The sequence below is a fragment of the Bos indicus genome, chromosome 19 (genome assembly GCF_029378745.1).
Source record: "Bos indicus isolate NIAB-ARS_2022 breed Sahiwal x Tharparkar chromosome 19, NIAB-ARS_B.indTharparkar_mat_pri_1.0, whole genome shotgun sequence".
Classification (NCBI taxonomy): Eukaryota; Metazoa; Chordata; class Mammalia; order Artiodactyla; family Bovidae; genus Bos; species Bos indicus.
The window spans coordinates 43,929,083-43,943,370 of record NC_091778.1 but is presented as its reverse complement, the minus strand read 5'-3'; the positions used below and the strand labels follow the sequence as shown (position 1 = coordinate 43,943,370).

General features: G+C 50.1%; 1 protein-coding gene and 1 long non-coding RNA gene across 2 annotated transcripts in view; one reads left to right on the top strand and one right to left on the bottom strand.

Moving 5' to 3' along the window:
• LOC109573655 (uncharacterized) overlaps positions 1–11,838 on the top strand; it is a 41,563-nt gene extending 29,725 nt beyond the window's left edge. The window contains exon 3 of the long non-coding RNA XR_002182954.2: positions 11,716–11,838. This is a non-coding gene — a long non-coding RNA (uncharacterized lncRNA). The remainder of the gene's footprint in view (positions 1–11,715) is intronic.
• TUBG1 (tubulin gamma 1) lies at positions 9,380–14,099 on the bottom strand. The gene is made up of 11 exons (XM_019980981.2): positions 13,932–14,099; positions 13,497–13,609; positions 13,126–13,293; positions 12,194–12,262; positions 11,825–11,904; positions 11,276–11,402; positions 10,954–11,040; positions 10,707–10,856; positions 10,202–10,354; positions 9,957–10,118; positions 9,380–9,775 (listed from the first exon to the last, which is right to left on the bottom strand). The coding sequence occupies exons 1-11, from the start codon at positions 13,978–13,980 to the stop codon at positions 9,578–9,580; spliced, it is 1,356 nt and encodes a 451-aa protein (XP_019836540.1). The 5' UTR covers positions 13,981–14,099; the 3' UTR covers positions 9,380–9,577.
• Between the last annotated feature and the right edge of the window lie 189 nt (positions 14,100–14,288).

Genomic DNA, 14,288 nt, shown 5'->3' with positions numbered 1-14,288 from the left:
CAATTATAACACTAACAAAGCACTGTGAAATTGTGCAGCCAGTGCACTGCACACAGAAAGGGGAATATTGTGTTTGAGCTCCCGGAGGAGGCCCGCCTGGGCCTGGCCAGGAATGATCTGAGGCCTTGGGGGAAGGGAAGGAAGCTGGGCTTGGCTACTGAGCAGAACTGGTCTGGGGCAGCTTAGGGTGGGGCCAGCCCTGGCTCCTGAGAAAAAAATGATAAAGAGCAGGCGTCAGTGTACTGGCAACGGCAGCTAAGAATCCACTTTCAGAAAGAAGTGGCAGGACATAGACAAGAGATTTGATATTAGGTTTGCCAAATATTGGTTGCAAAGAAGTTAGGGAACAGGAGGGGAATAGAAAGCAGGGGGTGGACAAGGCAATAGCAATGAAAGCAAAAATAAACAACTGGGACTGAATCAGACCTTTGTATAGCAGAGGAAACCATAAACAAAACAAAAAGACAACCTGTGGAATGAGAGAAAGTATTTACAAATGATGTGACTGACAAGGGCTTAATTTCCCAAATATACAAACAGCTCATACAACTCATTATCAAAAAAGCAAACAAACTAATTTTTTAAATGGGCAGAAGACCTAAATTTCTCCAAAGAAGACATCTATATGGCCATTAGGAAAGTGAAAAGATGCTCAACATCGATAATTACTAGAGAAATTCAAATAAAAACTGCAATGAAGTACCACCCCACACTGGTCAGAATGGCCATCATTTAAAAGTCTACAGGGGAAAAAAAAAAAAAAAAAGTCTACAGGGGAGACTTCTCTGGTGGTCCAGTGGTTAAGAATCTGATTGCCAATGCAGGGGACACGGGTTTGCTCCCACATGCTGTGGAGCAGCAAAGTCCATACGGCACAACTACTGAAGCCCAGGCGCTTTACCGGGCCCACACGAAGCAACCACTGTGTCTGCGCTGTTGAGTTCAAGGGCAGCAACTACTGAGGCCCAGACACCTAAAGCCTGTGCTCAGCAGCAAGAGAAGCCGCTGCAGTGAGACGCTTATGAACCGCAACGAAGAGTATCCCACGCTCACCGCACCAGACAAATCCTGCACACAGCAATGAAAACCCAGCATAGCCATAAATAAATGATAATTAAAAAATATCAAAGTCTACAGGGACTTCCCTGGTGGTCCAGTGGCTAAGACTATGCGCTCCCAATGCAGGGGCCCTGGGTTTGATTCCTGGTCAGGGAGCTGCAAGCTTGTGTGCCGAAGATCTTATGTGCTGCAACCTGATGCAGCACCGCCGCCCCCCCCCCCCCCCAAAAGTCTACAAATAAATGTTGGAAAGGGTGTGGAGAAAAAGGAACTCTCTTACACTGTTGGTGGGAATGTAAATTGGTGCAGCCACTATGGAAAACAGTATGGAGTTTCCTTAGAAAAACTAAAAACAGAGCTGCCATATGATCCAGCAATCCCACTTCTGGAAAACTCTAGAAGAGTTTTTCTAATTAGAGAAAACTCTAATTAGAAAAGATACACACACCCCAATGTTCATTGCAGCACTATTTACAGTAGCCAAGACATGGAAGCAACCTAAATGACCATCATCAGGCAAATGGATAAAGAAAATATGGTACATGTATACAATGGAATACTGCTTAGTCATAAAAATCAATAAAATTATGCCATTTGCAGCAACATGGATGGATCTAGAGATTATCATACTAAGTGAAGCAGGTCCATATAGAAAAGACCATGTAATATCACTTGACATGGAATCTATAATATGACACAGGGGCTTCCCTGGTGGCTCAATGGTAAAGAATCGCATACCAGTGCAGGACATACAGGTTCGATCCCTGATGCAGGAAGATCCCACATGCCACGGAGCACTAAGCCTGTGCACCGCAACTGTTGAGTCTGTGCTCTAGAACCTGTGCTCCCAGACAAGAGAAGCCACCACAGTGAGACGCCTGCACACCTCTACTAGAGAAAAGCCCATGCAGCAGTGAAGACCCAGCACAACCCAAAATAAATAAAATTATTAAAAAATAACATACGACACAAATGAACTTATACATGAAACAGAGGCAGACCCATAGACTTAGAAGACAAACTCATGGTTACCCAAGAGGAAAGGGGGTAAATTAAGAGTTTGGGATTGACAGATACAAACTACTATATATAAAATAGTTAACCTTTGTCCTATTGTATAGCAGAGGGAACTATATGCAACATCCTGTAATAAGTAATAATGGGGAAAAAAAAGAAAGCAGGAGGTGGGGGTGGGGGTCATTTGGGGGGGAAAGTCTAGAAAGGGCAGGCTGGTGGCTGAAGCTTCCCAGCTGGCCTTCAGGGTTTCCTCTTTGCTCTGAGAATAAAGTCCGAACTCTACATGGCATAAAAGGCCCTACATGACTGACCTGGTCTTGGAATATCTCCCTGACCTGGTCTCCAATTGCTTCCCCAGATGCACCTCTGAGTCTTCGAAGCTTCCAAACCCACAGTCCTGTTTTTGGGCCTCCCTCTTCTCCCAGGTGTTCTTCCCGGTGCTTACCATGATTTTCCCTGTGGACGTCAGTGCCTTAACTGTTCCCTTTGCATAAAAGACCCCGGCTGATTTCTCTCTGTGAAGCCTACTATCATACCTGGGTTGGGCCACAGCCTCCTTTCTCTGTCTGGTATCCCCTCAGCCTTAAATGGGGCTTCTGAAGCTAAAAGTGGTTCAGTGGTAAATAATCCACCTGCCAAGCAGGAGACATGGGTTCAATCACTTGATTGGGAAGATCCCCTAGAGAAGGAAATGGCTACCCACTCCAATATTCTTGACTGGAGAATTCCAAGGACAGAGGAGCCTGGTGGGCTACAGTCCATGGGGTCGCAGAGAGTTGGACTGAGCACACAAGCCATGCCATATGTGCAGTCCTAGGTGAGCCCTGGTGGCCTCATTTGCCTGTTGCAAGTGTCCCCTCAAAACTACTGATGGGGCAGGAATGGCTGAGCTTCAGAGGAGAGTGAGCTACACCTCACTCCCCTGCCCAGACTGCGCCTTTGCACATGCCAGCCCTCCTACCCTCTCCTACATCTCCACTTGGGAAGCTTTTCCTCAGAATTCAAGACCCTGTCAACAACTGTTCCTCTGTGGGACTCCCACACTGACCCCCCACAGCCTCTCCTTCTTGCAGATATTCAACAGATATTTACTGAGCATACACTGTAGTGGTCCTGCTGACATTTGCTTACCATCTAGACTGTCACTTCTGTGTAGATGTCTCGGGCTGTGAATTTTTTGAGATTCTAAGCACCTTAGTTTATTCATCTAGGTATCCCCAGTTCCTGGAAAGGATTTGGGTACATGGTATGCCCCTAATAGATTTGTTTTTTAAAAAATAAATAAGCTGGAGTCCAGGGGCTAAGACTCTGCGCTCCCAGTGCAGGGGGCCTGGGTTGGATCGTTGGTTAGGGACCTAGATCCCACATGCCACAATGAAGACCCAGAACAAATAAATATATTTTAAAAATAAAAATGAATAAACGTTATTATAAAAGAAAATGACTTTTAAGAAATTCCTAACAGTCCTTAAGGCTGGAAGGTGGATTTAAGGTCACCTCATCCATCTGCTGGCATCCATCCATTCCAGGCAAGTCATCGTGCAGAATCTACTTGACTGAGTTCACTGCAGGGGAACTCACGGTCCACGTGTCCACTTACTCCACTCGAGGGTAGTGTTGATCATGGAGAAGTCCCCCTGCCGTGAAGCTGGGTCCTGCCCCTCTGTGGTTCCCTCCATGGGTCCTTACTCTTCTCCCTGGAGTGTCACAGAATGAGACCCTCCCTCTTGCCATTGACAGCCTATCATATATTTGACATTTATCACATCTGTCTTTTCTTTCCAAGTACAGAAAAACCACTTACTAGCCATATGATCCAGAGCTTCACTTTCTTCTGAGCTTCAGTTTCCTTGTTTGTAAAATTGGGCTAATATCTATCTATATGGTTGTCAAAATTACATGAGCTCATAAATTTAAAGTGCTTAAAATAGTGCTTGTGTGTGTGTGTGCTCAGTCGCTCAGTTGTGTCCAGCTCTTTGTGACCCCATGGACTGGTAGCCCGCCAGGCTCTTCTGTCCATGGGGATTCTCCAGGGAAGAATACTGGAGTGGGCTGTCATGCCCTCCTCCAGGGGATCTTCCCAACCCAGCGATTGAACCCAGGTCTCCTGCATTGCAGGCGGATTCTTTACCATCTGAGCCACCAGGGAAGCCTAAGAATACTGGAGTGGGCAGCCTATCCCTTCTCCAGGGGAACTTCCTGACCGAGGAATCAAACTGGGGTGTCCTGCATTGCAGGCAGATTCTTTACCAGCTTAGCTACCAGAGAAGCCCAGAATAGTGCCATTTTACATTCAGCACTTAAAATTAACAACTTATATTTGAGACAGTTAGTTAATTAAAATACATGATGACATACAAAAATTATATTATTAATATTTTATGAATATGTAATAAAATCACATTATATATTACCCACTCCTGATAAGAGCTTCCCTGGTGGCTCAGAGGGTAGAGCATCTGCCTGCAATGTGGGAGACCCGGGTTCGATCCCTGGGTCGGGAAGATCCCCAGAGAAGGAAATGGCAACCCACTCTGGTACTCTTGCATGGAAAATCCCATGGACAGAGAATCCTGGTAGGCTACAGTCCATGGGGTCACAGAGTCGGACACGACTGAGCGACTTCACTTTCACTTTCTTTCTCTCCTGATAAAATTGGAAACCCCCTCAGGTAGGGTCCATTGTGAAGTTTAATGGGCAACTTGGTCTGTATTTTTTAAAAAATACATTTATTTATTTATTTTTTGCTGCACTGGGTCCTCGTTGCTGCAGGAGGCCTTTCTCTAGTTTCAGTGAACGGGGGCTCCTCTCTAGTTGCAATGTACAGGCTTCTCACTGCAGTAGCCTCTCTTGTTGCAGAGCTCAGTAGTCATGGCATGCAGGCTTGGTACCCCATGTTATGTGGGATCTTCCTGGACCAGGGATCAAAGTGGTGTGCCCTGCATTGCAAGGCAGATTCTTAACCACTGGGCCACCAGAGAAGCCCAGTCTCTATTTTTAATAAATGCTTGCTCAATTATGAACAAATGTCTACTAGGCCTGAACTCAGCCCTGATCACTCACATATACTGCCTTGAGATTTTCCAATCATTCTCTATGGTGTTCTTAAATTTAGGATTACCAGCTGTCCTGGTTTTCCCAGGAATGAGGAAATGTGGAAATTTTAGTTTTAAAACTGAATCTGAGGGGGGTTTCTGGGACTCAAGACTTTCAGTGCTAAAACCAGGATGAATTGGTCACCCTATTAATAATTCAGTGCCACTGGATTTGAGGATTGAAGCTTAGTGAGAACTACCTACTTCTGGGTTCCACGACCAAGGTTACCACTACAGCAGTGCCACAGATATGTAGATGGTGTTTCCAGTAGGGTCTCACAGAAGTATTAGGCCTTGATTGACAGAGCCTGCAGCTTTGCAAGAACATTTTATCATTTCACACTGTAGTGGTCAGGCCATATGTAATTTAAACTTACACATGATGTATTAATAAATCAGCGTGTCAATTTAAATGCTCTTGTGACTTTTCTAGGGCATCCCCTTACCTGCTTCAGATCCTCAAGAGGGATTGGAGACTGGTGGTGGTGGTGGTGGGGCGTGGGCATTACTGGAGGGAGGATTGTATGTTGGATTTTAGTTGCTCAATCCTGTCCGACTCTTTTGCAACCCCATGGACTATAGCCCACCAGGCTCCTCTGTCCATGGGATTTCCTGGGAAAGAAAGAATACTGGAGTGGGTTGCCATTTCCTTCTCCAGGGATCTTCCTGACCCAGGGATTGAACCCGAATCTGCATTACAGGCAGGTTCTTTACCACTGAGCCACTGGGGAAGCCCTTTGTGTTGGATTTTAACTGACTCTCTAGGGCAGAGTGCCCATTTCCAGGGATTTCTAGAATACCTGTGTCTGGTAGAGACCACGAATAAGGCTTGCTAGACTAACTCACCAACTCTGTGCAGCAGCTCTCCTCACCTGCCCATCCTTGAGTTCATCACCTCCTGGTTTCATCTCAACACATTTTTGGAAATTACAATCTCAAAGTTTCACTCTATTTTTATTTTTTAAGGAATGTATTTATTTTTTTTGGCTGTGCTGGGTCTTTATTGCAGCACACAGGCTCTTAGTTGTGGCCCGTGGACTTCTCTCTAGTTGCAGTGCATGTGGGCTCATTTGCCCCAAGGCATGTGGGATCTTAATTCCCTGACCAGGGATTGAACCTGATGCATCCCCTGCACTGGAAGGCAATTCTTCACCACTGGACCACGAGGGAAGTCCCTCAGTCTGTTTTTAAAGTGCTTCCTATTGCTAGATCTCTGTCTCAGGTACATATAAAGGTCCCCGTGGTCACATCACACTGAAGTGTTCTAGAAAAATTACCTTTAAGTGGCTCATCTTTGAACTTCCCTGATGGTTCAGTTGTTAAGAATCCGCCTGCCAATACGGGGGACACAGGTTCAATCCCTGGTCTGGGAAAATTCCACATGCCGCAGAGCAACTAAACCCTTGTGTTGCAACGACTGAAGCCCTAGAGCCTGTGCTCTAGGAGAAGCACAGGAGAAGCCACCACAAGAAGCCCTCTTGCTGAAACTAGAGTAGTCTCTGCTCACTGCAGCTAGAGAAAGCCCGCACACAGCAATGAAGACCCAGCACAGCCAAAACATAAATGCTGAAATAAAATAAATTGTTCATTTCTCTCATCTCTTTAGTCCAGAAGTGGTTCCTGTTCCAGGCTTGAGCATTCTGCTCACTCCAGCTCCTCCGAAACAGTCCTGTCGCTCATCAGGGACAGTCACTTCTGTGGCTGGCAGGCTCTCAGACCGCAGGGATTTTTCTCACCAGCACCACCTGCTGCCCTGATCCCAGAGGCCTCCCTCCCTTTCCACCTGGCCTCCTTGCTGCCCTCTGGTTGACACACTTTGGGGTTTGCTGCTGGCCAAGAACAGGGAGGGGTTGGGCTGGTGTGGGGTGATGGGTGATCTGGAAATAGCCTTGGGGGAGGGGCCCAGCTCTGAAGTTGGCATTGAGGTGTTAGTCTGCGCTGAGACACTCAGCAGTCAGAAAAAGGAGGCATCTTTGCTAAGTCCAGTTCCCCCTCCTGAGGAGGGTATTCACCCCTCTGGGTCGGTAGCTAGTAATATCCACATACAACTTTGACTCTAGATTCCCTAGGTATTCCTTCCCTTCTGGGCTCCATACTGTTTAACTAGGCTCGCAAAGGAGGGTTCTGGGATGGTTGTGGCCTGGAGGGGGGCCAGCTGGCTCTTCACATACAGCAGCCTCACCACATCTGCCAGCTAGCTCATGATCCCCTATTCAGCACCAGCCAGTCTTGCAGATGCCCCAGGAGATGAAAGGCAGGTCGTCAGTGGCAAGGGCGGGAGCAACACAAGGTATCCAGGGTGCAGGCGTCAGAGGTAGAGCTGAGAAGGGACCCGGTGCCCATTGGTTTTTCCTGAAGTCATCTTCTTCCCTCCTGGATGAACAGGCAGCTGGCTGACAACAAGGCTGGCTCTCCTGAGTCTACCACCTACAGACCCTGGCAACCAAAAGAGACAGGCTCATGCTTTGACCGTGGTGGTGACAGGCTTTGATGTGACCAGCCTCCCTGCCACCCTCAGGCAGCCCAGGGCCTGGCTTGTGACTACGCATTCTCAGCGCATCAGTCCTGTAATCGTCCCCTTTGTTCATGAAGGTCTGCCCTGTGTGTTGCTCGCTTTGTTTACGTCCAGAGCTTTATGAAAGATACAGTGGTTCATGGAAGGAAAAGTGTGTCCCCAGGCTAACAGGGAGCAAGAGGGAAAAAGTCCTAGTTCACCCAAAGTGAAGGGGACTCTTCAGCCTTCATGGAGAGCTAGAGGGACTTTCTTGGGCTGGTGCTTCATCTGCTTGCTGGGCCCTGCCAGTACCATCCTTCCCATCCACAGGGCCTGGTTCTCTAGGTTTGGCCCCAGACATCTGGGTGGTGAGGCAAGAAGACTGCCCTGACCGGGGTGATAGGGACGCTTGGTGGGTTTACCTGCTGCCTGCTGAGGCCGACACCCCCTCCCTCCCTGGACTCCACCTGCCCAATATGCACAGGTGTTCAAGGTCCCCACATCCTGTGACAACCATGGACCCATCCTACAGCTCCAAGACCCCAGAAATGGGACTCTTCTACACCAGCCCAGGAAGGTATCACAAAAAGCAGGATGTGCAATGGTTAGGAACACCGATGCCAGGCAGTCAAACCAGGGTTTGACTCTAACTCTATTCTTCACCAGCTGGGTGACTGGGTAAATTAATCACTCAGCCTGTTTCCTCATTTACAAAATGGGGTTAATAACATTTACTACTTCATAGGACTGTCCTGAGGATTAAACAAAATAATGCAGAGCACCTGGCACAGGGTCCACATGCATGTAAAAGTTACTACAACCCTCAGCTTTGGGGGGTATGAGGGCCTAAGAGGGGCCCTGACAATCCACCAGTCTACGGACAACCTGCTTTGTTCTTTTGATCCTGAAGCCTTAGGCCACTGTGTATTAACTACTCCCCTGCAATCTTGTACCAGAAGTAGAAGGCTCTGGGACTTCCCTTGTTGTCCAGTGCTAAGACTCCATGCTCCCAATGCAGGGAACCTGGGTTCAATCCCTGGTCAGGGAACTAGATCCCACCTACCTCAAATAAGAGTTTGCATGCTGCAACTAAAGATCCACAGCAAATTAATTAATGCACAGCAAATTAATTAATTAAAAAGGCAACTTTAGCCTTTGAAATAACTGAATTTTGGCACCTTAGATATGGGTCCACTTTTGGCCCTGCTTATAGTCCAGGCTTTGGATTTGGTCTCCTGATTTGATCATCCTAGACTCCACCTGCCTGACCAGGGCATTCCAGGACTGGCTTTCTGTCACTACCCTGCCTGCAAGATTAAAGGCATTTGGGCTGACTCTACTGCTTGTCCAGGGCTTGGTGGTGGGGGTGGTGGCCACAGGCCTGCTGCTGTGATGACCAATGGGACATTCAGATGTGGGAATGTGAAACTGGCGAATGGTCACCATATGGGGAGGTGGAGGGTGGGAGGAACTGGGATACAGAGTGTCAGGAGAGCAAGGCAGTGTGTGTGGGCCTGTTTGCCCTAAAAAGGAATGTCTCAGGTGAGTCAGCCCACCCATGTTCTCCAATACTAAGCAGGGGAAGGAAAAGCTAGGGGAGGCCATTTGCTTAGAGTTGAAGGTGTAGGAAGTAGAGGAAGACCCCATCAGAATGATGGAGAAAGAACAGGCACCCCCTCTTCCAGTTCCCCAAGCCTTCAAACAGTCCAGTGACTTGATTTATATCCAGTGGTTTATTAAACATAAACAGTCTCACAAGGAGATTACATGTGTCCTCAGGTCAACAGAGAGTACGGGTAAGTGTGTTGATAAGAAAGAGGTGCGAGGTCCCTGATCTGTGCTCTGAGGGGTGGTCAGTCAGGCGGGGCCTGGGCCAACCAGTAAGGCAGATGAGGGTCCCTGTCCAGAGGACTCACTGCTCCTGGGTGCCCCAGGAGATGTAGTCTGGCCTTGTGGCTGCGTGGTACTCATCGATGAGCTGCTGCACAATCTCCCTGGATGTATCCAGCTCGTCAAAGTTCTCCTTGAAGATGTCCTCCTTGCGAAACTGCTCTAGGAAGGCCTCCCGCTTCCGCAGCTTGTCGTACTGGCGACAGGTCCGCTCAAAGAGCTAAGGGTGTACAAAAAGGATTTAGAGTGGAGAGGGGTCACGGAGAACTTCAAGGAACCATGTGACTCAGAGAGCCAGGGAACCAAGGCTGGGGTATCCCCACAGTAAAAAAAAGCCAGAAGCAGGGCAGCAGGGTTGTAGAGAGATGAGGCACCACCAGGAAGATGACTATGGGGCTCACCGAGGAGATGCTGGTGTGGTTGGCCATCATGAGCCCACTGACCCTGTGGGCAGAAGGCAGGTAGGGCGACTTCCTGGACAAGGCCACCTGGATGCTGGCGGGGCCCCAGGGGATGAAGTTGGCCAGCTTCCGTTCCCGGATCCTCTGCAGGCTCTTGTGGACCTGGGGTGGGCACAGGAATGGTGGTGGTAGCCTCTCCTCTACCCCTATGGGCTCCGGGGGTAGGACAAAGGGGCTTCACCTACCTGGGTGGGGTCCACCTCCCCCTGGATGATGTTGAGGATGGCGATGTAGCAGTGGTTGGTCTGGCGATCCCGGCCTGTGGACACCATCACGTTCTTGGGCTGCAGCAGTCGCCTCATGACATCCAGGACCGTGGTCTTTCTCACGCTGGCCACCTGAGGGGAGAGTGGCCACAGGGCAGCCCAGCACTCAGGGCACAGTTGAGAGATGCATGGACAGAAAGCACGAGGCGACGCACAGCCCCATCAGACGCGGGGGAGCCTGGTCTCTCTGGGGAGTGTCCTTAGATTCAGGTCCTCACTGAGGGATCAGAGATCTCAGTCCCCCGAGCTCAGCTAATTCATGCCTTGTGCAGAAGCATCAGCAGACTCCATATAGCCTGGGCCCTGCAGGGCACCACAGGCAGGGGGAGAGGAGAGCAAGTCAGCCAGGAAGCAGGGCCTCTGGGTGCAGCAGAGAGAAGGGAAAGGCTGGTCAGGGCCTGCTGGGCCTGAGGGCTGCTCTTACCGACTGGTCCGTGGTGAGGGGGGTGTAACCAGTCATGAGGAAGTGGAGCCGTGGCGTGGGAATAAGCGAGGCGATGAGGCCGATGAGGTCGTTGTTCATGTAGCCGGGGTAGCGCAGGGTGGTGGTGCTGGCTGACATGATGGTGGATACCTGGGGACAGGGTGCCGGGTCATGGGCCTTGTCCTGGGGGCCTCCCTTCCCTAGATGGTGCTTTGGGAAGGAGGGAGTCCAGGAGCAGGGGGCTCACCAGCTGGTTGATCTGGGAGAATGAGGGATTCTGGATGTGCAGGCGGTCTGTGGCGATCCGGTTCAGGGCAGTGTTGTCCAGCACCACCTGGGGGGACAGAAGAGGGTGTCAGATTTAGGAGGACAGAAAGTACAGGAGCTCTGCCTGAGTCTGGGCTATGACGCTTCATTTCCCTGGTGCTTCATGGCCAGAAAGACCCATCCAAAAGAGACTTGAACAAGACTGGGGCACAGGAAGGTTCAAAATGGGACTTTTAAAAATGCATGAAAAGGATGAAATAGACGGGGGTTGGGACTGGAGTAAGGGAGACTCCCGGACTTACCACACAGTCAGCGTTCTGGGTCAGCCTCTTGAGCGTGAGCAGTGAGTTGTAGGGCTGGACCACCACATCGCTCATCTCATCCTGGTTGGGAAACACTGAGTATGTCTGCACCAGCTTCTTGGGGTACCTAGTGGTGTTTGAGAAAGGATGGTCAAGGGCAACAGACTGGAGGCTTGGTAAACTTGGGGTTTCTAATGACTGTCAGGATGGGGAAATTGGGGTTCGGGTCACAGGACAGCAGAGAAGGGAGACTTGACTTTTGGCAGTCTGTAACCCAAAAGGGGGGAAGGGCAGAGAGACATCTTAGGACCTAGAGTTCTAACTCCGAATCAGGCTTACTCCCTGAATCTTCATCAAAGATCGGGATTCTAGACTCTGGTTCCAACCACTAGGAGTGTGATTGGGTTCCTGATCATTGTACTTTTCCTTTCTCAATACAGCAGGGAATGAAGAGCCCTTTCCTGCTCCAGTGAATGGGAAGGTTTTATCTGGAGGGCCTCCCAGTCACCTGGGAAACCAAATCCTCACTGCCCTTCAAAACAGACTTACCTGTCGTTGAGCCGTTCTAAGAGGTAGGAGCCCAGGCCAGAGCCTGTTCCCCCAGCGATGGAGTGACACAGCACGAAGCCCTGCATGGGGAAGGGGCGGTCAGTATCTAGGTTTCAAGTGGCAGGATTTCCAATTTTACCCATCTCATAACTTCTTGGACTCCTATCTTCCCAGGACCTCTCCTCCACTTCCTTCCCCCCACCCCCCACACACAGATTAGTAGACTCTTCATTACTTCCAACAAGGCCCTGTGGCTTCTGTGCAGTGCAAAGGTTGCACAGGGAGGGTCCCACACCTAACAGATGGCTTCTAAAGGGTGCTGCCGAGCTGTCCCTGCTGGCCCCCCACCGGCATTCCGGAGATGCTCACCTCTAGGCTGTCGCTGCCATCTGCCTCCCGGTCTATTATGTCAAAAATGTCCTCGTGAATCTTCTCTCCCTGTACAGACATGGGGGGCATCAGAGTGGGGCAGGACTAAGGGACAAGGACTTTGGCCTCAGAATAGCCACCCTCCATTCTCCTTATAGTACCTAAAAGTCCTTTTCAGAACACAGTGGTCCTTTTTGTTTGCACTGAAAGGTAGTGCAGCCTGGTGGTTATGAGCAGGGTCTCTACATCCAGACTGCCTGACTGCCTATATTAGCTCTAGGTCTAGTTAGTCGGGTGACTCTGGGCATGCTACTTCATCTCTCTATACCTCAGTTTCCTAATCTGTACAATGAAGGCACTAATACAGGTCCATAGTCCCTTATCTAAAATTCTTGGGGCATTATGTTTCAGAGTTCAGATATTTCAGATTCTAGGAGGGCTATATGGTGTGTATTACACAAGCTAAGTAGAACACCAGTGGGGCAGGGGTCTGAGGGGTGCTAACCAAATACATTAATATTTCTGTAGTGAAAGGAATGAGAAGTGGAAGTAAGTTGAACAGAAACTATAAACTAGCTTATCTATATTGAGATTCGGTTTTGATGCTAAATGAGTAGTTATAAATCCTCTTTTAGTTTCAGAGTTTTCTGGATTCTGGAAACCTACAGAGACTGTGGACCTGTAGTACCTACCTCTAGGATTGTTGGAAGGTCTGGGTAAGTTAATTTATGTAAAACATTAACAATGGCCTGGCATCCGGCATGAGCCGAGTGCAGTGTCTTATGACTATTACATAGTTCGCTCAGAACCCCCTCAGTCACATCTCCCTCTCCACTCATATAGTCTCCATCTGGTTTATCTTCTCTTTAGGAAGTCATAGGGCCAGTCCCCATGCAGGAGTGGAGTTCTTCTAACAGGGAACAGCAAATGACCTGGGAGAATCCGCTGGCCCAATTGTTGCCAGCTCCTCCTCCATGCTCCGACAGGTAAATGTTCTCTGGGTTGTAGAGCTTGGCATAGGGGGAGTTGAGGATGGAGTGGATCACTCTGGGCTCCAGGTCCAGCAGCACTGCCCTCGGGATGTAGTGCTCATCGTCTGCCTGTAAAGGGGAGTTTAGGAGAAGCCCAATTAGCTCGGGCCTGCCCAGTCCTCCAGCCCTCCCAACCCTGGTTCCTGCCTCCCTCCCTCTTCAAGCCAGCCTCCCTGGCTCCTCTGCCCAGTAGGATTCCCAGTACCAAGCCACTGCCCTTCCCTTCAGAACCCCTGGGCCACTACCGGCCCTGGCTAAGTCGCTGGCGGCACCTGGTAGAAAAAGACGTCCTTGCGATCAGTGCCCTCGGTGGCGAACTCCTCCACGATGCCCTCGGGGCTGATACCATGCTCGGCGCACAGCTGTTTCCAGAACTCGAACCCAACTGACGGGAGAGACGGGGGCGGGAAGAAAGAGGATATCTGGGTCTGGGCAGGTTCCAACTAGGAGCTGGGGGACTCAATGCCTGGGTCCAGGGATAGGAAGTCAAGCTTCGGGAGTCTTTCGTGTCAGAGGAAAGGGCACTATATCAGCGACTGGGCAGAGGAGGGCCCCTTGGGGTTGAGCAACTGGATACTGGGTCAGGCATGTCCCACCTTTCGGAGAACTACGATTCTGGGAAGGGCAGATGGAGTTCAGGATCCCACAGTGAGATCCCGTAGAACCTAAGAAACCCTGGCTAGTGGAGGGGCCGGAAGTTCGCTCACTCTGATTGCCGCACTGGCCCAACTGTAGGGTGATGATCTCCCTCGGCATCTCTCCTCTGGCAGCTGCGTTGCAGCCGCTTTCTACGGCAAAGCTACCGCTCTCGCCACAGAAATGCTGCCGCTCCCGCCAGCAAAGCCGCCGCTCGCTAGCCCGTCGCACTGCGCATACGCCAAAGCTCGCCCCGCCCCCAAACTTCCTCTGTTCCAATGAAAACTGAGTTCTGGCGAGGGCACTTCCTTACTCGATCGGCTTCAGCCCTGCAGACTGCGCGTGCGCAGCTCCTGACGGGCGTCGGGGACGTAATTTTGACGCAGTGTTCTTCGTCCTGGGATGTACGCGACCAAGAGCGTTCGCGC

Coding starts and splice junctions, on each gene's coding strand:
- TUBG1 (XM_019980981.2), bottom strand. CDS start 13,980: ATGCCGAGGGAGATCATCACCCTACAGTTGGGCCAGTGCGGCAATCAG. Junction 10,355..10,706: donor CCCTCACCACGGACCAGTCG/GTAAGAGCAGCC, acceptor CTCTCCCCTCAG/GTGGCCAGCGTGAGAAAGAC. Junction 9,776..9,956: donor ACCACACCAGCATCTCCTCG/GTGAGCCCCATA, acceptor GTACACCCTTAG/CTCTTTGAGCGGACCTGTCG.